The following is a 19,243-nucleotide window of genomic DNA, read 5'->3' as shown; positions in this document are numbered from 1 at the left end:
ATATTTTTAAGCTTGCTGTTTTTCTAACTTCGTCGTTATAGTTCCAGTTTAAAAATGTAAGTTCAAATTTCAATTCAGTGTCATTACTACAAATAGTAAATTATATGATAAAAATAGTCTTGATATTCACTAAACGTAAGTCTAAGCAAAAGTGCAAAACTTTTTTTTCCTGCTAATTTTTAAAACAAATGAGAGAAATGGACATGATATTATAACACAACATAGATGTTTAGGTCTAGAAAAAAAAGTGATATTTTGAAGTGGAAACCAACCGCACAGACCAACTCTCATGTGTTTGACATCTGGTATCTGATTGAACCATGAACCCATGAGAGTTGTTGAATTGTGATGTTTATGTGCGCCCTGCCATGTCACCTTCCAATAAATTAGACAATCATTTACCAGTGATCTCAATACAAAATACAGCTTGGAGGCTTTTTATTGTCTGTTAATTTTTCACTCACATTAAAAAGTTAACACTGTTAGATTTTAACACAATTATAAAGCAGTTCTCTTTATATGTAAAATACAATGACTCCTCGTCCCCAATTTTAGTTTCTGTGTGCAATGCACATGTGTATCAGAGGTGAAGGTCTTAAAGGGATGATTCACCCAAAAATTTTACATTTTGTCATCATTTACAGTTTCTGGTCCCCATTGACTTCCATAGTTTAGTTACCCATATTCTTCAACATATCTTATTTTGTGTTCAGCAGAAGAAAGAAACTCACAACTTGAGGGAGAGTAAATGATGACAGAATTTTCATTTTTGGTGAACTATCCCTTTAAGTGTATAAAGTTAGTCATGTCTGGATAACCTTTATACATGTGGTTAAAGGCATGTGTGTACAGTTGGCATGTCTGCTGCTTGTCCATGTGTGAAGACCTCAGGTCCAGTGTGTGTGGGTATCAGGGGATCTTCAGACAGACCTGCTGCAGACAAAAGTCACATTAATAATGCAATTTATAAGTAATGAAGTAACATTAAAACATGCATTTTCTGTGAAGCTGCTTTAAAAACTATATGTATTGTGAAAAACACTATACAAATAAGCTTGAACTGAATTAAAGTGAATAACTAACAAGAAGATGCCTATAAATCAACGTTCCATCACTTATTTTGATCAGAGACTAGATTTATTTATGGGAAATTATACAGTGCCAGATTCCAGCTGTTCAAGTCTTATACTTTTCTGAAAACAAAGATTCTGTGATCGCACAGAGCTATTATACAGAATGACTTCAAAATACTTGTAATGTTGCTCACAAGTTATATTCTCTATGTTTATGCACTGTAAGAAAAAGTCAGTAGAAAAATGGAAAAGGTACAAGGCCTAAAATGTATGTGAAAGATATTGTATATTGTTTCATTTATACAGTGAAGACTTTGCTGTCATTGTTCATGGATTCATTGACTCATTCTCCCTGTGTGTGTGTGTGTGTGTGTGTGTGTGTGTGTCCTTGTGGGTGTGTCTGCTGATTGTGCTGATCAGCTCATTAGTGCCAGCTGCGGCTCGTCAGCTTAGTTATTTAATATCTGTGCATTCCGTCCTGTGTTGTCAGATTGTTTGGTTTCTCTTGTGGTCGAGTCCTGGTCCCGGTCCCCACCCCGGTCCCGGAACCCGCCCTCCGCCCTGGTCCCGGTCCCCTGTTTTCCTGTTTGGAGTTGTGTCCCTGGCTGCCTGGTCGTTCCTGTGGTGACCCACGGAGGATCGGATTTGGCCATTGCGTCCCTGCGCTGCCTTGTGCCTCTGTTACCTGCCATCTCCTCGGATTCTGACCCATTCATTCACCACTGTTGTTATTGCTCAATAAACAGTCTTTTAACTCGTTACTGAATATGCTTCTACTTCCAGACATATGCAGTATTATTTTACATTTGATTTCTTTATTTAATTTCTGTATACAGAAATATACCTGAAAACTACTGTTAGACCGACAGTACTTACTACAGTACAGAAAAATATTTCATTTGTATTCTATTGTATTTACTTATTAACTTGTTTTTCTGTTATTGTATTACTGTTCATTTGTCTTTAAATTATATATTAGTTCGGCAAGTAGTTTTATGGCAATTGGAATAGAGGTATTATATATTTTGGAGAATATTTTGGTATTATGCTGCCTGTTTTTTCAAAAACAAAACTGGTAAAAAAATATTTATGACCGGTAAATGTTCTTGGCAAAAAAGTTAGTTTTTTTTTTTTGGCCCTGCACTGGTAATTTTCCACTATGACATTATCCATTAGATTTACAGACATTTCCTTTAACTCAGGGTTCCTCAGGGTTCCTGTCCTGCAGAGTTTAGCGGCCCTGCAGGACTGAGTTTGGTGACCCCTGCTTTAACTAAAACACAATCAAAATACAGCTAAAATGCCTATAAAAAGCCCATATGGATAATTCCTTCATATTAACAGGATACTGGCCCCATATATTGGCAAATATAGTAAATAAATCTAACTTTGTGAATTTCACAATTATATATATATATATATATATATATATAAAAACCCAGCTTGAAACACATTGAATTAAACATGAATTTTTAAAGTAGAAAGAAATTATATATTTTTACAGTAAGCAGCTCCTCATCACTGCTGTTATTGTATGGAAAAGTGCAGCATGGACATTGTACAAAATATGTTCTTTTGTGTTCCAGAGGTATAAAAATCCATCCAGGTTTGGAATGACATGATGCTGAGATGCTAAGTGATCTCAGACTTTAGATTTTAGGGTGAACTATCCCTTTAAACTGTATAAGATTGACAGCTGGACTACTCGAGCTTGCAATACTCACAAGAGGGTACAGGAAGGATCACCGATGTGAAGTTATGCATTGGGATATGCTCCGTCAGTATTCCTCTGGAGAGGACAGACTCTGTAGCTGTGCTGAATATAAGTGGCTCAGGATTCGACTCTACAGAAAGACAGAAAAGTTACTGTTTTATTCCATTTCCAACACATTCATACTTTAACTGCAGGTAAGTCAGAAAGAGCCTCAACTCCCTCAGAGCGCTAATGGTGAGTCTTATCTTTAGCTCGAGAGCTTAGACTGAGACAGATGGACTCTGGACTGAGATCTCCTATGGAATCTTAACCAGCTCTGAGTTCAATGAAGTTTATGCTGGAAAAAGTTTACAGTAACTCTCTCCATAATGTCTCAGGACCAACTCTGCTCACCTAAATCCAAGAGATTATATACAGATCCCAAATCAGAAGTATGGCAACCCTAGACTAGAGGAGAGTTTATGAAATTCTCAGATATCTTAGACTTTTGATTGAACTTTGTCTCATATGTTTCTCCTAAAATTCCATGGGAGAAATAAACATTTAGGTTTAGGACCATTTCTGACATAGAATATGAGTATAGAGCTAGAAGTGGCATATTTTCAAAAAGAGTACTTAATATGGAAATAATACATATTCTTAAATGAATATATTTAAGTGTGAACAGGCTAAAGTTTTCGGACACTTAATTGCATGTTAACTGCAATCAAATGAACATGTATTATAGTAGTTTCAATTTATATTAAATGCAGTTAGCTGAAATTTAGTGTGCTAAATCTTTATATGGAATTTCGTAATTCTATTGTCTTGGAAATGTGGAATGTATGTATAGTAAACTAAAATATAATTGAATGTCATTTCCATTGAAACTTGTAGGTGACTTTTTAAATATATTTGTATTTACACATTTGCAATCATGAACTTAGTACATTTTAAATATATTAACTTTAAATGTACTATTGAATAACTCAAAAAGCATGACAAAAGATTGAAACTTAATGATTTAAAATGTACTTCAAAGTAAAACTTAAATTGCCATTATTAAAAAATGCACTTAAAAGTGTACTTAAGTGTGTTAAGAAACAGTCAGGCAGGTCTACTCTAAGTACACTTAAGTGGCCTTTTATTTCATTAACATTACATTATATGCAAGTACAATAAGTTTGAAAAAATAGACATTTAAGATTTGAAGAACACTACATACAGTGCATTCAATACAATTAAGCACAAAAATTTGATGAGAAATGAGATCTTCGATTTGTAACTGCAGTATTTGATATCATGATAATCTCTTAATGGAGACAAATCTGAGATTTCTGGTGTACGCTTGAGACTTCAGCAAGTGTCTTAATTTGCTCTCCATTTATTCTCACTGCTGGCTAGAAGATATAATTTAGATATTAAAGAGATCTCACTTATGATTGTTCTTTCCTTCCGGACAAAGCCCATTGGTTTTGTACCTGAGGCCGGCAGTGCTTCAGGTCCTCTGGTTGCTTCTTCTCCCAGGAGCATCTCCATCAACAGGCTGTCCACACTGGCTTTGCCCAAGAGACGCATGAGCTGCAGCTGCTCCACCATCTGCCAGGCCACGCTCTGAAGTGTGGTCAGCAACAACAACAGCTCCCCAAACCGCCCTCGCTGCTCACTAGTGGACTCATCCAGCAGCACCTGGGCCTGGAATCGCAGTCGGCGCACTGCCTGAGCGCACTGCAGTCCAGGGCAATCTGAAACACAGATCGGTTGCAAAACAAAGCTCATTGAGAGATGTTTTGTGTTTTGTGTTAAACAAAATGTTTAGAGCATGGAATGGATGACAGTTTTTTTTATTGTGCAGTGTTGGTATTTCTGTGAAAATTTCTTTTGTTATGAGCAACAAACTCAGACAGATTGTTAAAGTCTTTGGACAAATGGCTGGAACTGGTTTAAGGTGGGAAAATCATGCATTCCAACTCATGAACTGAAAGGAAGCCAAAACTTCTGTTCTGAATTCTGTCCAACTCTTTTATGCAGTTGTTTCCTAGCTAACAGGGAATGTTCTCAGATCGATCTGGCAAGGTTCTCTCAAAGTTATGAACAAATGTTCTTCCAGTAATGCTAATAGAACATCCGTTCAGAGTTTTCTGGTCTTTAATAATGTTCTAAAAATATTGGCACAAAAACTTTACATCGTTCAAAATAGCAGTATTTTCTTTGCACTAAGTGTAAATATTGTTAGATTCTATTTATATACAGTAGCAAATGCTATTTGCACCTCAGCATATTGTAGTACATTGCGAAAGAGTATGCAATAACAACATATTCAGTGAATATGATTATATTTATTAAAATCATAAATGGATGCTTATGGTGGGCAGAGCTAGTGTAAATATTAGCCTGGCTCCGCCCTCCTACGTACTTCCGCTCAATTTCATTTTCCTTCAGTACTACGTCTGGGACTGCTGTATATTCTTAGGTTTCCAGAAACAAATTTTTTGTAGGACCAATCAGCGAATAGAGGGAGTGGCTGAGAACGATGACGTTGATGTGATCACACACATGACTAGCGTCGGCCAATAGTGAGCCTACGTGTGACGTACAACACACAGACGCGCTGCTTTATCAAGACTCGAGGAACAGAGAGAAGGAAATGAATAGTGGAATAAAGTCGTTTTTTTTGTTTGTTTTTGCGCACAAAAAGTATTCTCGGCGCTTTATAAACTTTATAAAAGACAGACATCTTATTCTAAACATAATCCTCTGATCATTCAGACGACCACACGTTAGCGATTGGCTTTGGCAGATCCTGAGTGACTCTGGGCAGATCCAATAGTTTTGAACTTTAACAGAGAACCCGCCTACAAGGAAGTAAACGTTTCTCAATGGAGCGAGGCCAGACTCTCTGTACAAATGAAATGTACGAGAGTCTGGTAGAACCAGGCTAGTGTAAATAGCCTTTGCTGGATATTTGCATTTAGTGCAAACAGACACCCTATTACATTTTTTTTTTTTTTAAGAAAATGTGTTTTGTTTAAAATACTTTTGAGTAGAGAAAGGAAAACAGGCCCCACTTTATATTAAGTGTCTTTAACTACTATGTACTAACATTTAAATTAATCATTTGGTACAGTGCACTTATTGTGTACATGTTTTTACATTGTACTTATATTTAAAAACATAATTACATCTATAATTTACTGTATGTTAATCTATAAATACACTATTGACCCTTCCCTTACCCAGTAACCCACTCTTAAACCTACCCATACCACCGCTAACCTTACCTGTATCCCACCTCAATAGCAGCACAAGTGTTTTGCAATACAACAAGAACACAATAAGTTCACTGTATCTAAAAAAAAATGTTTAAGTACAGAGTAAAGACATCTAATATAAAGTGTGACCAGAAAAAGAAGAGAAAATACCTGTAATACAGTATATCTTTAAAGTCCCACTGTGGTGAAAATCAAGTTTTTAATGTTGTTTATATGCCTATAGGGTGTTTTTAATATGGTTTAAGACAGACCATGTGCAAAGTCATAAGTCAATACCATTGCTAAATATTTTCTCCTTAAAACTGCTGTGAAAAAAAGATGGTTTGAAATCGCTGGTGTTTCTGCTCACAAACTACCTTGTAACCAATCACATCAACTTCAACGAGTGGATCTCTGAGCTGGTGTGAGTGAGTGGAGGCGGGGCAAATGTGCATATTCATATAACCGCTTATGCTAAATGAGGCAAGGGTGTAGAGTTACATTCAAGCTATTTTAAGGCACAAAGGAATTTTGTTTTGAAGGAAAAAATGCTTAAATATGTCATTTTGGTGATCAAAGATGAGTTTTAAGGGGTAAAAAGATTGACTACAGGGTGACTTTAAAAATTCAGGTTTTTAGATTTTCATGTTAAACACATGAAGATAAAAAATGGGCAACCTCTGCTCAAACCAAAGTAAATTAAACAAAGCAATTCTTACTGACCAACCTGGCTCCACTGTTATAATCAGACCTCCAGGCAGGAAAGTCTAGAACTCAACAATCCACACCAGCATGTCCCAGATATTAATAGATTCTCATAAAACATCATGAAACCAAAGACGTCAGTACAACAAATCAGTGCCAGGAACAAGCACAGAAGCTCCTGGCACAGACAGTGTGTTTGACTGGGAACAAAGCGCTGATCCCTGACTAACCTGGGGCGAAGAAGACAATGGTTTTGAGACAGACAAATTCTGTGTCTGTGATGTTCAGCTCTTTCAGAGGTCTCACCAGCTCTTCCAAGATACGAGCTGCTACCTTGGACATCTCCTGCTCGGTGCCTCTAAAAGGTATGATGAAGTCGTTTCCTGTACAAACACAGTATAATGACAAATCATGCTCACGTACAAGGTAGCCATTTTTGGGTCATTCAGATGCATTACCTTGTGAGCTCTGTACCTTTTAAAAAATGTATATTCCTATGTTGTCATTAAATGCACATAGGTGTATATTTCAGAAATAGCTCTGGTACTGAAAATGTGTTGATTATAACTTGATCAATTATTTCTAACCCTTTTCCCAATATACACAATATGAATGGCACATTTACAAGTGACCACACACACACACACAGGGCCCTATTTTAATGATCTAAGCGTATGGTATAAAGCGCACGGCGCAAGTGCACTTAGGGTGTGCCCAAATCCACTTTTGCTAGTTTAACGACGGGAAAAATGGTCTAAAAGGGTTTTCCCTATTCTCTTAATGAGTAATGAGTGTGTTTTGGGTGTAATGTGCAATAAACCAATCAGAGTCTCATCTCCAATTCCCTTTAAAAGCCAGTTGCGCTCGCGCATTGTCGGATTCGCTATTTACATGGCAGAATGCAAAGTGGAAAAACTGAACGATTCTCTAGCGAGGAAATGGATCTGCTTGTGTGCGAGGTTAAAGCACGCGAGCAGACCATCTACGGGACAAGCCGGATTCCACCATATCTTTATGCACACAATATTAATCTTTTACATTGTAATACTTTTATTTTGTAATATTTGGCATGTTTATATGCTGCTGTGCCTCCCTGTGTGTGTAATGGCGCTTTTCCACTGCATGGTACGGCTCGGTTCGGCTCGGTATGGTTCGACTCGGCGCGGAACGGTTCGGACCATGCAGTGGAAAAGCGCCATAATAAGCAGAGTGTACGTGCGTTGTGGACCCGCCTATAGGCGCACATTACTAACGTGCCCTTTCAATACCCAAAAAATACTGTGCCATTGACTTTAGACCAGGATTTTGTTGGTCAACTGCGCAGTCTATTTCAGTTGCCTCAAAATAGCAACGCGCCAACAATGCGCCCGATCACACCTCGTTTTCAGACCAGCACATCAATGGGTGCAAATACATTTGCTATTTAAACAACGGCACAGGATGTGAAAATGATAACTGCATCGGGCTGAAACTAGCAAAAAACACACACACACACACACACACACACACACACACACACACACACACACACACACACACACACACACACACACACACACACACACACACACACACACACACACACACACACACACACACACTCACTCACCCAGCAGGATGATGTCATTGTAGGGAAGTGAACGTCGTGCCACCCCTAAGATGAGGTGCTCTGCGGAGTGAGCCCTCAACAGAGCCACCTGCACACACACATCAAAATACAAGACACTTGGTGCCTGCCATATACAAGAAGTGATAGCTCATGATCAAACAAACACAGTTGGGAACAGGCCTACCCTGTCATCCACCGATAGCTCACAGAATTCAGGGATACGCTTGGCCCACTCCACTAGGAGGAGGAGCTGCTGTTTCATGGACTCACACACATCACCCACGCAGGCGATCTTCTTGCTGTTGATGTCCCTCATGAGATTCTGGGAGGGGTTCTGTAGACAGCAGAATAAGTACAGTTAGTGGATAAAACCATAAAATGAAGCTGAAACAACTCAAGAAGCAAAATGTATGAGGTAAATAAGTGGTTCTCAACCTTTTTGGCACCTGGTATTAAGATGCGTTTTGGTCGATCGGATCACAAGTGGACGATAAATAAATACAGGTGTAAACGGGGTCTAAAACGTTTTGAGCTTGTCCACTTTCGACCACTCCCAGAGGTAGTGGAAAACGCATTCAACCGAATTGCTTTTGTAGTGTAGACATGTGGTCGAATGTGTTAAATGGCCACAAAAGACCGTCTACTCTCCACCTACTGACCTAATGCATAAACCTTATGGGAAGCACTCTAGCCAGATGGGATTTATACTTTGTTGGTTTGGTTTGAAGATGGAAAACGTATCAAACACAATGTTCTCTCACCATTCCTGATTTCTAACACACACTCACAGCGCTCAGTGTGGTCTTACGGCTGTCAGAGCAGGCTCTCCGTGTGTTTTTCTGTTGTCTCTGGTCGTGTTCATATGTAAATTACGTGAGCTTATTTCGTCCATTAGATTGAAAGATTTGAAAAAGCCCATACCCGCACATAGACCCTCCCCTCGAAGAAATCAGGACAGAAGTGGTTGAATGTGGATAAAAGAGATGGATTGAAACACCAGGTATGTCTTTTCATCTACTTGTGATCCAATCGACCAAAACACATCTTAAAGCTACACTGTGTAATTTTTTAAGTTGATTCTTAGCAAAAAACACTTTGTTCTTTCAAAATGATGTGTGCTCATTAATGTGTAATTACTTCTACCAACTAATCAAGTATTCTCATAAGCGTAGAATCTGCCATTTAGAATATATACGAGCGAGTCGCTCGAATGGCGGCAGCCATGTTGCGCATCCATCTTGAAAATACACTAGCCAAAGAGGGACATACCTGGAAATTCAAGATTCGCCTTTCGCGTTTTTACACTCAGTGGCACCGTGACGAATGCGAGGGGGAGATTACTCGAGACTGCCGGCAGATTTGAAATAATACGGCCACCGTAGGAGTTAAAACGCCCTCGGAATGGGAGGGGCTAGAAAGTAATATTCAGTTGGTAGTCATAAACAATTTCACCACTAGATGGGAGAAAATCATACACAGTGTAGCTTTAATACCAGGTGTAAACAGGGCCTTTGACTCAACTCTAGTTGCCTCAACTCAGGCACTCTAGTTCTAGGTTTGGTTGCAAATCTTATTTTAATCTGTGAACACTCCTCATTTCTGTAAATTAAAATTAAATTAATTAAAAAATGTAAATAATTAAACTTTTAGGAGATGAATGGTCTTCAGTGTTCATACTCTTTTTAACCAATGTTACATCAACACTCTCAGAAAAAAAGGTACAAAAGCTGTCACTGGGACAGTACCCTTCAAAAGGGTTCTAATATGTACCTTTTAGGTACTAATATGTACACTTTTGGTACCAAATTAATATGTACCTTTGAGGGACTAATATGCACTCTTTAGGTACAAAGGTGTACCTTTTGAAAAGGTACCGCCACAGTGACAGCTTTTGTACCTTTTTTTTCTGAGAGTGAAAACAGTTGTTGAGAAGTGAAATAAAATAAGTTTTTAAATTAGTAATTTAAATTAGTTTCAGCTTATTTTCATGCTTGTTTTGTCCATTTCAAGTCATGGGGTCACCTTGAAATGTTGTTGAGGCCTCCTAATCGTTGTCTCACTTAAATTGTGGTTAGGTTTGATCATTTTATTCAATACATATAAGGTATTGTAAGGTATTAAAGTGTGTTTTGAAAGAAAGGAATATTGTTCACAAATGTGAATGTTTTGAAAGTAAGTTGATCAGAAAGCTCACCTGAGTGAAAGCCTCTGCCTGCATCAGCACATCAATGGTGAGAGTGCCCATGGCTTGGCCTTCTCTACGACAGCTGATACGATCGCGCTCATTCTGAACAGCTAAGAGACACAAGCCAAGATCAGTGAAAAATGATGATAGCAATTTATTAGTGTTTCCTTATAGAAAACAGATACTGTCACAGTGTAACACCGGAAAAGAACTTTGCATTTAATATCATTAAACTGCATTTAATATAATTTAATACATTTCATTTTATTGCACTTAACATGCAACTGAGTGTATGAAAATTTTACATTCAGATTGCACTTAAATATATTATTTTAAAGTATGTGATTTCTGTAATAATTACTTTTTTTTTAAACTATGAGACAAGGGCTTTTTACAAGGGCAGGTATTATGTTTATACAGTTAACTATCTACCTTTTTTCAATATTAATCTGAAGAACAGCTCTGCCCAAAACAAAAAGAGTAGTAAGTACAATTTATTAGATCAGGAAGATCACTCAACGTTACTGTATCTCTGGAGCTGTGTTACTTTTTTTTAATGGATGCAACTTCATCCTTCGGACAGTACATTCTCTATTCCAATAAATGGAAAGGACAAAGGACATTAGCCATCACTGTGAAACTTTAACAAGATGTCTTAGGCTCATGCATGGAGCAGACCAATACCTTTCTAAAGATTTTCATCAGTGGCCCAGATACTTTTATATTGTTTCTTTGCTTTTCACCTTGACAGTATATTAAAATTTATATGATGGTTTTGGGAATTGCCTTATTGTAATAGTTTGAGCTCACCCAATTGTTCAATATCTTGAATTCACAGAGGTATGCAGACATTCATAAGTATTGGGATAAGTCCAAAAACTCAATTAGTTTATATGTAGGCCTAGTCTAGATCTGTGACCTTGAAGAAAGCCTTTAAACTCTGCATCATAAACTAAAATGAAATGGACTTTTCTCATACTTTTACCTTCTTTCCTCATGCCGGCTCTGAAACACTTTCGAAGTCTGCAATATCGACATTGGTTTCTTTTGTCTTTGTCCACCACACACTGCCTGCTGAACCTTCAAACAAAGAAAGACAGAAATACATAGACTACTATAATTCTCACATTTGAAGAGATCCAATGAAACACTTCAGGTCATGCTCTTCCAGCTTCTGATGAAGGTGTTTTTTTAATATAAGACATAGACAATATGTGTCAGTCAACTCCTGTGGAGCTGTGAAATTACATTTGTGTTATAAGCTCTGACATCAACTTCTGTTGTATAGGATTGCATATATAGAGAAATTGTATATAATATACACTTCAGTAACGTTAAAACAAGGTCTTATTTGTGAGCTAAACAGAGAGCAATGTATTTACAAAAAATAATAATTTATTAATCTTTGTTAATGTTAAAAATACAATTGATCATTTGTACATGTAGTGCACAGTAACTAATATTAACAAATTATCCACCCGGTTTCACAGATGAGACTTAAGATAGTCTCAGACTAAAATGCATTATTGAGCTGTTTTAACTGAAAGCAACTTGCACTGACACATCTTAAAATATTAAAGTATTACAAGTAATTGTATTACAATTGTAAATATTACAATATTACAAGTATTGTTTGGTCTCAAGATGCACAACAGTAATGTTTCTAAGAAATGTTTATAAAAGCTACTTAAATGTCCAAAAAATTTACCTAAGGCCTAATCCTGGAAACTTAATCCAAGCCCTGTCTGTGAAACTGGGCCACAGTTTTTTTTTTTACATATTAAAAATATATTAGCACATGTTTAAATTAAAATAAACTAATAGTAATATATGTTGTTGAAGGATTGTTCAGTACATGTTTACTAATGGAGTTAACAAAAAATAACAAATGAAACCTTATTGTAAGTGTTACCCCCATTTGTATTGGTTGTATTTCAAAATTAATTTAATGTATAGCCTATATTATGTATAATCTGTATTATTGTAAATTATATTTTGTGAATGAGAAAATGCTAATAATATTTTTGATTGATTTTAATTCTGCTTTCTTAAATTATGAATTCTGTTACTTCAGATTCTGTTCAAAATTAACAACATTTAAATAAGGAGTCAATACATCATCAGTAATTTTTTAATCGTGTTTTCTGATTCATTATGCTAAGCCTATTATAAGTGTTTATTTTATCGACCTGACGGGATGGTTTTCGTGGGGAAATTGCGTACATGCCTCATTCGCGTGTGTGTCTCGTCAGAAAGAAGTTGCTCAGGCTACTTTGACGCTTGTGTGGGAGTTGCATAGTTGTCACAACCAGCGAGAAAGGTTGACATGAAGCACGCTAATTCTTAAACCTTCGGGAAATCACCTGTTTTAAACAAACGCCGAACAGAGGATAGTCTGCTGGCAAAGATAGAACGCGACAGAGCTCGCAATAAAACGAGAATCAACAATGGCTCGGCGAGAACTGAGGGATTTGAAATGTTGTAAAAGCGACGAGGAGATGACATTTCTATTACTCAACAGGTTAGTACGCCATTTTCTCAAACAGAGTTTGTTGTAAAGCATGATTGTGAAGGGCCATATCATTATGATTCTAGGTTACTGGTATTTTTGTAAGAACCTTGTTGTTTATTAATGGTACAGTAACATCTTCAGCTAGTCAGCTTGAGATCCTTTCCATCTAAAGCTAGGACTTGTAAACATTTAATAATAATGAGCAGTAGGATAACCATATTCATCCGCACAGTCACGCAGAGCCGAAGCACAACCAAAACAACATTCTTCTTCAAAATGCATGCATTTTTTTTTAACTGCAAAAAGGGCCATAGTGTACCTTTAGAGGGGTGGTATAATGCCCTTTTCACAAGATGTAAAATAACTGTTTGATGTCCCCAGTGTGTGTGTGTGTGTGTGAAGTTTTAGCTCAAAATACCCCACAGATATTTTTATATAGCATGTTAAAGTTGTCACTTTTTGAGGGTGAGCAAAAACACACCGTTTTTGTGTCTGTCTCTATAAATGCAAATGAGCTGCTGCTCCCGGCACAGAGGGCGGAGCTACAACAGCTTGTGTCCTTTTACCTCACACAGACATGCAGTGAAAATTTCAAAAACTTTTAGCCTTTTATGTTTAAAACGAAGTCAGAAAGATGGAGAGTCTCAAGAAGAAGTGACAACATGTAGACAACATTTCTGAATGGTTAGTTGGTGAATTTATGTAGCTTATGTGTAGTTACAGTATCTTCTAGTCATTGATTAGCATATTCTGTCTTGATAATCTACAAATTGTGTTCCCGGGGGCGGGGTTTATGTAAATTTTAGGGTTCATGATGTCACCCGGTTGTGTAGTCCCTACCAGCAGTTTGTTGTAGTCCTTAAAAAGCAATTTCTTTAAAATAAAATATCTCCCTTTGTTTTGAACTTTGAGCATTGTAACTTTGCAGATGTTGTTTATGCTCAAACAGCAACATTACACACTAACTTGAGTTAGAAAAGTGAAATCATATTCAACCGCCCCTTTAAATTCAGTGAATGCCTGGGTCACAGCCAATGTCTATGTGATCCACACGGGCTTTCATTGTGGTCTCAATAAGTAACAGATAACAAACAGTATCTGAAATCTTAATTCATCTCAAAATTGGATTTTCAAACCCTTCTATTGGTTACTACACTAGCAGGTTTAGAGATGAATTAAAAATGAATGGTAAGTGTGTAAAGCGGACAGTTATGAATCTGAAGGTGAATTCTCACCTGCATGTGTAGGCATGGTTCTTGCGCACACTCCTTCTAAAGAAGCCCTTGCAGCCATCACAGCTGGAAGCACCATAATGTTTTCCTGTAGCTCTGTCTGCACAGATCGCACAGAGATTCATGCTGCTCTGCTGCGGCGCAGGCACTGCGACTGATGGAGGTGCATGGCCTGGTATTAGTGGATCTTAGTTGGAAAAAGAGTGGAGAAAACAGATTTTGATGTATGAAATATCAGCTTAACTACATTTAAAGTATCGTTCAAAAGTTTGGGTTCTGTACATTTTTTGAAAGAAGTCGAAGCTTACCGAGGCTGCATTTGTTTGAGAAAAAAACAGTAGCCTAATATTGTGAAACATTATAACAATTTAAAATACCTGTTTTCTACTTTAATAGGCCTATATTCAAAAATGTGATGGTAAAGCTGAATTTTCAGCATCATTACTCCAGATAGTTCACCCAAAAATGACAATTCTGTCATACTCACCCTCATATCTTTTCAAACACGTAAGACTTTCGTTCATCTTCGGAACACAAATGAAGATCTTTTTTGATGAAATTGAGATCTTTCTTTCTCTCCATTGACAGCTACACAACTACCACTTTGACGCTTCAAAAAGTTCATAAAGAGATCGTAAAACTAATCCAAATGAATTGAGCGGTTTAGTCCAAAGTTTCTGAAGAGATGCCATCGCTTTATATGATGAACAGATTGGCTTTTATTCACATATAAACATTCATCAAGTCAAACATCAGTTGTGGTAAACAGAAGCTCAAGCATGCTCGCTTGACACGCGAGAACCAATGAGGTTTATTCTTGTGTTACGCATCACGTTTGAGCTTCAGCAAGAACCAATGAGGATTGTTCTCAAGCGTCAAGCAGGTTCAGTTGAGCTTCTGCTTATGTTCGCTGATCAATGTTTATATGTGAATAAAAGTTCAATTAAAGCTGAATTAAAGCTGTTCATTGTAAGCGACTGAGTCTCTTCAGAAAATGTGGACTGAACTCCATTCACAACATGGATTAGTTTTACAATCTCTATATAAACTTTTTGAAGTGGTAGTTGCGCAGTTGTCAACGGAGGGACAGAAAGCTCTTAGATTTCATCAAAAAGATCTTCATTTGTGCTTCGAAGATGAACAACAGTCTTTAGAACAGGGTTTGGAACGACATGAGGGAGAGTAATTAATGACAGAATTTTCATTTTGGGGAAAAATATCCCTTTAATATATTTAATAATTTTAAACACTTTGCACACATTTTCTATCAGCTAAATGGCTAAATAGTGAATCTGGTTGTTGGAGGCTTTCTGTAGCAATTTCTGTGAAGTGGAAAACTGAATGGATCCAGTGGTCTAAATTTGACCGTCTAATCGAGTTTGTCTGTGTATTATCAGTAATTATCACCTAGAGCTCTTTACTCAAAGGCAAATCTATACAGATTAATCTTGTCTGTGTATTTCTTCATATGCAAATGAAATATTCATTATTGATGTACAGTCACATACAGTATATGCACATTTTATTTTAATTTGACTTAAAGTTGATGAAACCAAAGTTGTGTTTGTCTTGCGTATTATTGTGACATATATCTGAGATAAATTGCTTCTCGAACATGAAAAAATGTGTGGGTCCATGGGAAATTGATTGGATGCTTGTGGTTTGCTATTGGTGGATCTCATGTGAGTGACAGGTTGTCCCGCACTCGTGCTATTAAACACATAATCAGAGAAGAGATAAAAAAAAAAAAAAAAAAAACCTGTGTGATTTTCATAGTGACAATAACACTGAACTTATCTGAACTTTAGCTTCATAACTATATTTTTGGTTGAAGTTAACAATATTGCATTTAGTTTTTTTCCACATTTGAGACTGAGATTGAGATAATTGGCAGTCCCCTTGTACAGACACCTGATGTAAATGATTGCAATTTTTAATCAGCGGAGGAAATGTGTCCAATAACCCAGTGGGTCATCCGCTCCGAGTCAGAGTGTCTGTACTTATTACTTTGCGAAAGAGAAACTCCATTTAATTAAACGGGTCAGTGAAAAGTCTCCGTCTACATCTATTTCCTAGGTAATTTCGCAGTGTTAGCTAAAATTTAATTCAATTCCCTCATGTGTTGCATTAAATCGGGCTCTGTATTTGATTGCCACCAGTTTGCATCCCAAGCCAGTGAACGTCACATCTTCACTTAGGCGATGCAGGAATAAAGCCTAATGTATGCAAATAATAACCTGCACTTTAAACCCACTCAGAGAGGTAATATCCTCTAACATACAGAACGCCTCTGGGTTCAAAGGCCAGTTATATTATATTAAGAGTCTGCAACGCTTCTGGCACCCACGCATGTGTGCTTTGGTAAGATGGATCCAGTATATCTGAATCAGCAGTGCTTATAATGATTATAGAAAATGAGATTATAATGGAAAGCAGGAACAGGTTGAAGTGGTGTGTGTACAGGCTTTTGAAAAGGCCTCTTATGGCCAGATCGTAATTGAAATAGCAGCATCTCATGCTATAGGGCCTAATGTCATTGTGAAGTTACTTTTAGTGCCCAGCTCTGTGAGCAAATGGCCTAAACACTCAAGTATGGAAGTTTAAAAATGAGAAGAGAATGGTTAAACACATGCTCTACTTGGCTTGCATTACAGTTCTCCATGTTCATTGGCAGCAGACATGCATGCAAACTGCTGACAGACCGCTTTTAAACATTTATCTTTGTGTTTATGTTTTAAGTCAGCCGTGCATGTAGTGTATATGCAACTCAAATGCAATATCAATCATATTCAAACAAGTCTCCCCTGCTGAAAAGGCCAACTTTGCTGGTCAACAGGATAAATTGTGTTTTGGAAGCTGGTCGCGAGAATGGGATATGGTGCACCAGGATAGGTCAATGACAGGGCACTTATGTGTTTTTTTTTTATCTATAAATTTTTTTTTTTGTTAATTTAATTTCAAGAATGTCAGGGCAAATGTCCTGATATCATAATGAAGAAAATGCCTCATTAAAATAATTATATTCTAGTTTTTTTTATATTATACATAAAATGATGAATCCTAGAGAGAACCCTTGAAGACCCTCATGACTGTATGTCAATGTCAATACGCCTTTTAATAAAATATGAATACAATATTTGAACTTTTTAACATGTCAAGGCAAGATTAGTTCAGGTATGAAAATGTCATGTGATGGCCAAAAGCTTTATTGATATGATGATATGATGCTCTATTTATGTTATAAATACATTTTACCTTGAAAAATGTAATTCAAAATACATTAAAATTGGTACAAAGGTTTTTCAAGACCACATTAAAACCAACAGAAATACAAAAAATACATTTAAAAAGAATGTTCTAAAGATATTTCCTTTACTTTGTCATGGACGCTCTTAAACAGTAAGTCAGTGACCCAACTAACTTAACCAGCTAGACTTCCTTGATTCATTAGAAAGACAATGCAGGTTTACATGGTTAAGCTGGTTCACCAGCACTAACCAGCATTAACTAGCCCAGATGGCCTTTTCAACAGGGTCTCCAAGCATAGAACAAGGCTTGTCTTCAGAATTCATCACTGTTATTTTGCGTCAATAACTGGGTAATGAGTCAGCAGACCAAAGGTTAGACGTACCTGTTTGTACAGGGACAACACGAAGACCGTCAAACTCTAGCATGGTGAATGTAGGGTCCAGGGTTATTCCATAGTCGGTTACGCTCAGATCGAGTGAAGTCCCAGAGATCTTCATGGTAAAGTCTGGATTCGGCCTGTATCTGAGAATCAACAGCACACTGTAAAGCTCACTAAAGTTTCACTCAGCGGCTTTTTGAGTCCATCCAAGCTTGTAAGCACTTCAGCCTCAGCATATCATAGTGCTCTATTACTTTGCCCTTCCTTGTAAATGGACTTCAAATGTTGGAATCGCATAGATGTCTTCCAGAGATCGTTGTTCAGCCATACGTTGCCCGCATCCGGGACTGAAGTGGAGCGCTTTGATTTACTGAGGAAACAGTAATTAATGTCCAAGACTCATCAGAGCTAGACTGATAGACAGGCTGAGATTTTGCCAAATGTCTATGTGTTTGCTATTCTCTTATCAGTGTAGAGGGAATCATAAAGGGGAGGGTTTTAGTACACATGACTCACTTTTCAGTGGGAAATAATATCAAGCTCATATGTATCAGCATAGTGTTGTTGGTTTATTTGCTTTGAGTTTAAAAGACGCACCTTACCACGAGTAGAACAGAGGCCGACAGCAGGATCGCAGGCGTTGTGTGAACTTGTTAAGTGCGCGTAGTGTTTTGGTGGCCCGATGCCCATCTTCTTTCTTCAAGAGAAAAGAAGCCAGTAGCTTTTATTTTTAAACTTTGCCCTTTTGGTACATTTGCTATCAGGTCAATGGTGCTATTGATCAAAGGCAGCATGATAACATGTTATTGAGTTACATTCCTTCTCTTGTGCCACATTAAAATTGGATCACATTGCTGGTGATAAAATAAGATCAACTTGAGCTCTTTCACCATAATTGTATTAGGCCTAGCTATCAACTAAATCAATAAGAAAACTATTCAGTGCCCTCCAAAAGTATTTGGATATTTAAATGTGCAGGAATTTTTTGTTTATATTTATCTCTTATTCTTCTAAATGGGACCATTGGTTTTGGATTTATTCTGACACCTATTGGTCTTGTTTAATAGTTGCTGCTAGTGTTGCCAGGTTTTGCTAGAAAATAAGTGAACTGATCTGAGAAAAAAAAAAAGAAAAAGAAAAAAGCCCCAAATAAGCAACCCCTAGTTTGTGGGGAAAGTTTGTGGCATACACACATAACATAGTCTACACCAGGGTTTCTCAAACTCGGTCCTGGAGGGGCACTGTCCTGCACAGTTTAGCTCCAACCCTGATCAAACACACCTGAGCAAGCTAATCAATGTCTTCAGGATCACTAGAAACTCACAGCTAGTTCTGTCAGGTCCATTAAGTCAAGA

General features: G+C 37.3%; 1 protein-coding gene across 2 annotated transcripts; it reads right to left on the bottom strand.

Moving 5' to 3' along the window:
• Positions 1-409: 409 nt before the first annotated feature.
• Positions 410-18,338, bottom strand: hnf4b (hepatic nuclear factor 4, beta). Of its 2 annotated transcripts, none has more exons than XM_081349832.1 (10): positions 17,892-18,338; positions 14,264-14,447; positions 11,502-11,596; positions 10,526-10,626; positions 8,516-8,665; positions 8,332-8,419; positions 6,953-7,105; positions 4,248-4,511; positions 2,798-2,917; positions 410-933 (listed from the first exon to the last, which is right to left on the bottom strand). In XM_081349832.1, exons 1-10 carry the CDS (start codon positions 18,004-18,006, stop codon positions 833-835), a joined length of 1,371 nt encoding a protein of 456 aa, XP_081205958.1. In that variant the 5' UTR covers positions 18,007-18,338; the 3' UTR covers positions 410-832. The 2 variants fall into 2 exon arrangements, with proteins under 2 accessions (XP_081205958.1, XP_081205959.1); XM_081349833.1 differs by having other exon boundaries at positions 410-930; positions 17,892-18,327.
• Positions 18,339-19,243: the final 905 nt, after the last annotated feature.

Source organism: Scardinius erythrophthalmus, assembly GCF_964197995.2.
Source record: "Scardinius erythrophthalmus genome assembly, chromosome: 2".
Taxonomy (NCBI): domain Eukaryota; kingdom Metazoa; phylum Chordata; class Actinopteri; order Cypriniformes; family Leuciscidae; genus Scardinius; species Scardinius erythrophthalmus.
The sequence above is the reverse complement of the archived record's forward strand: the minus strand, read 5'-3'. Positions and strand labels throughout refer to the sequence as shown.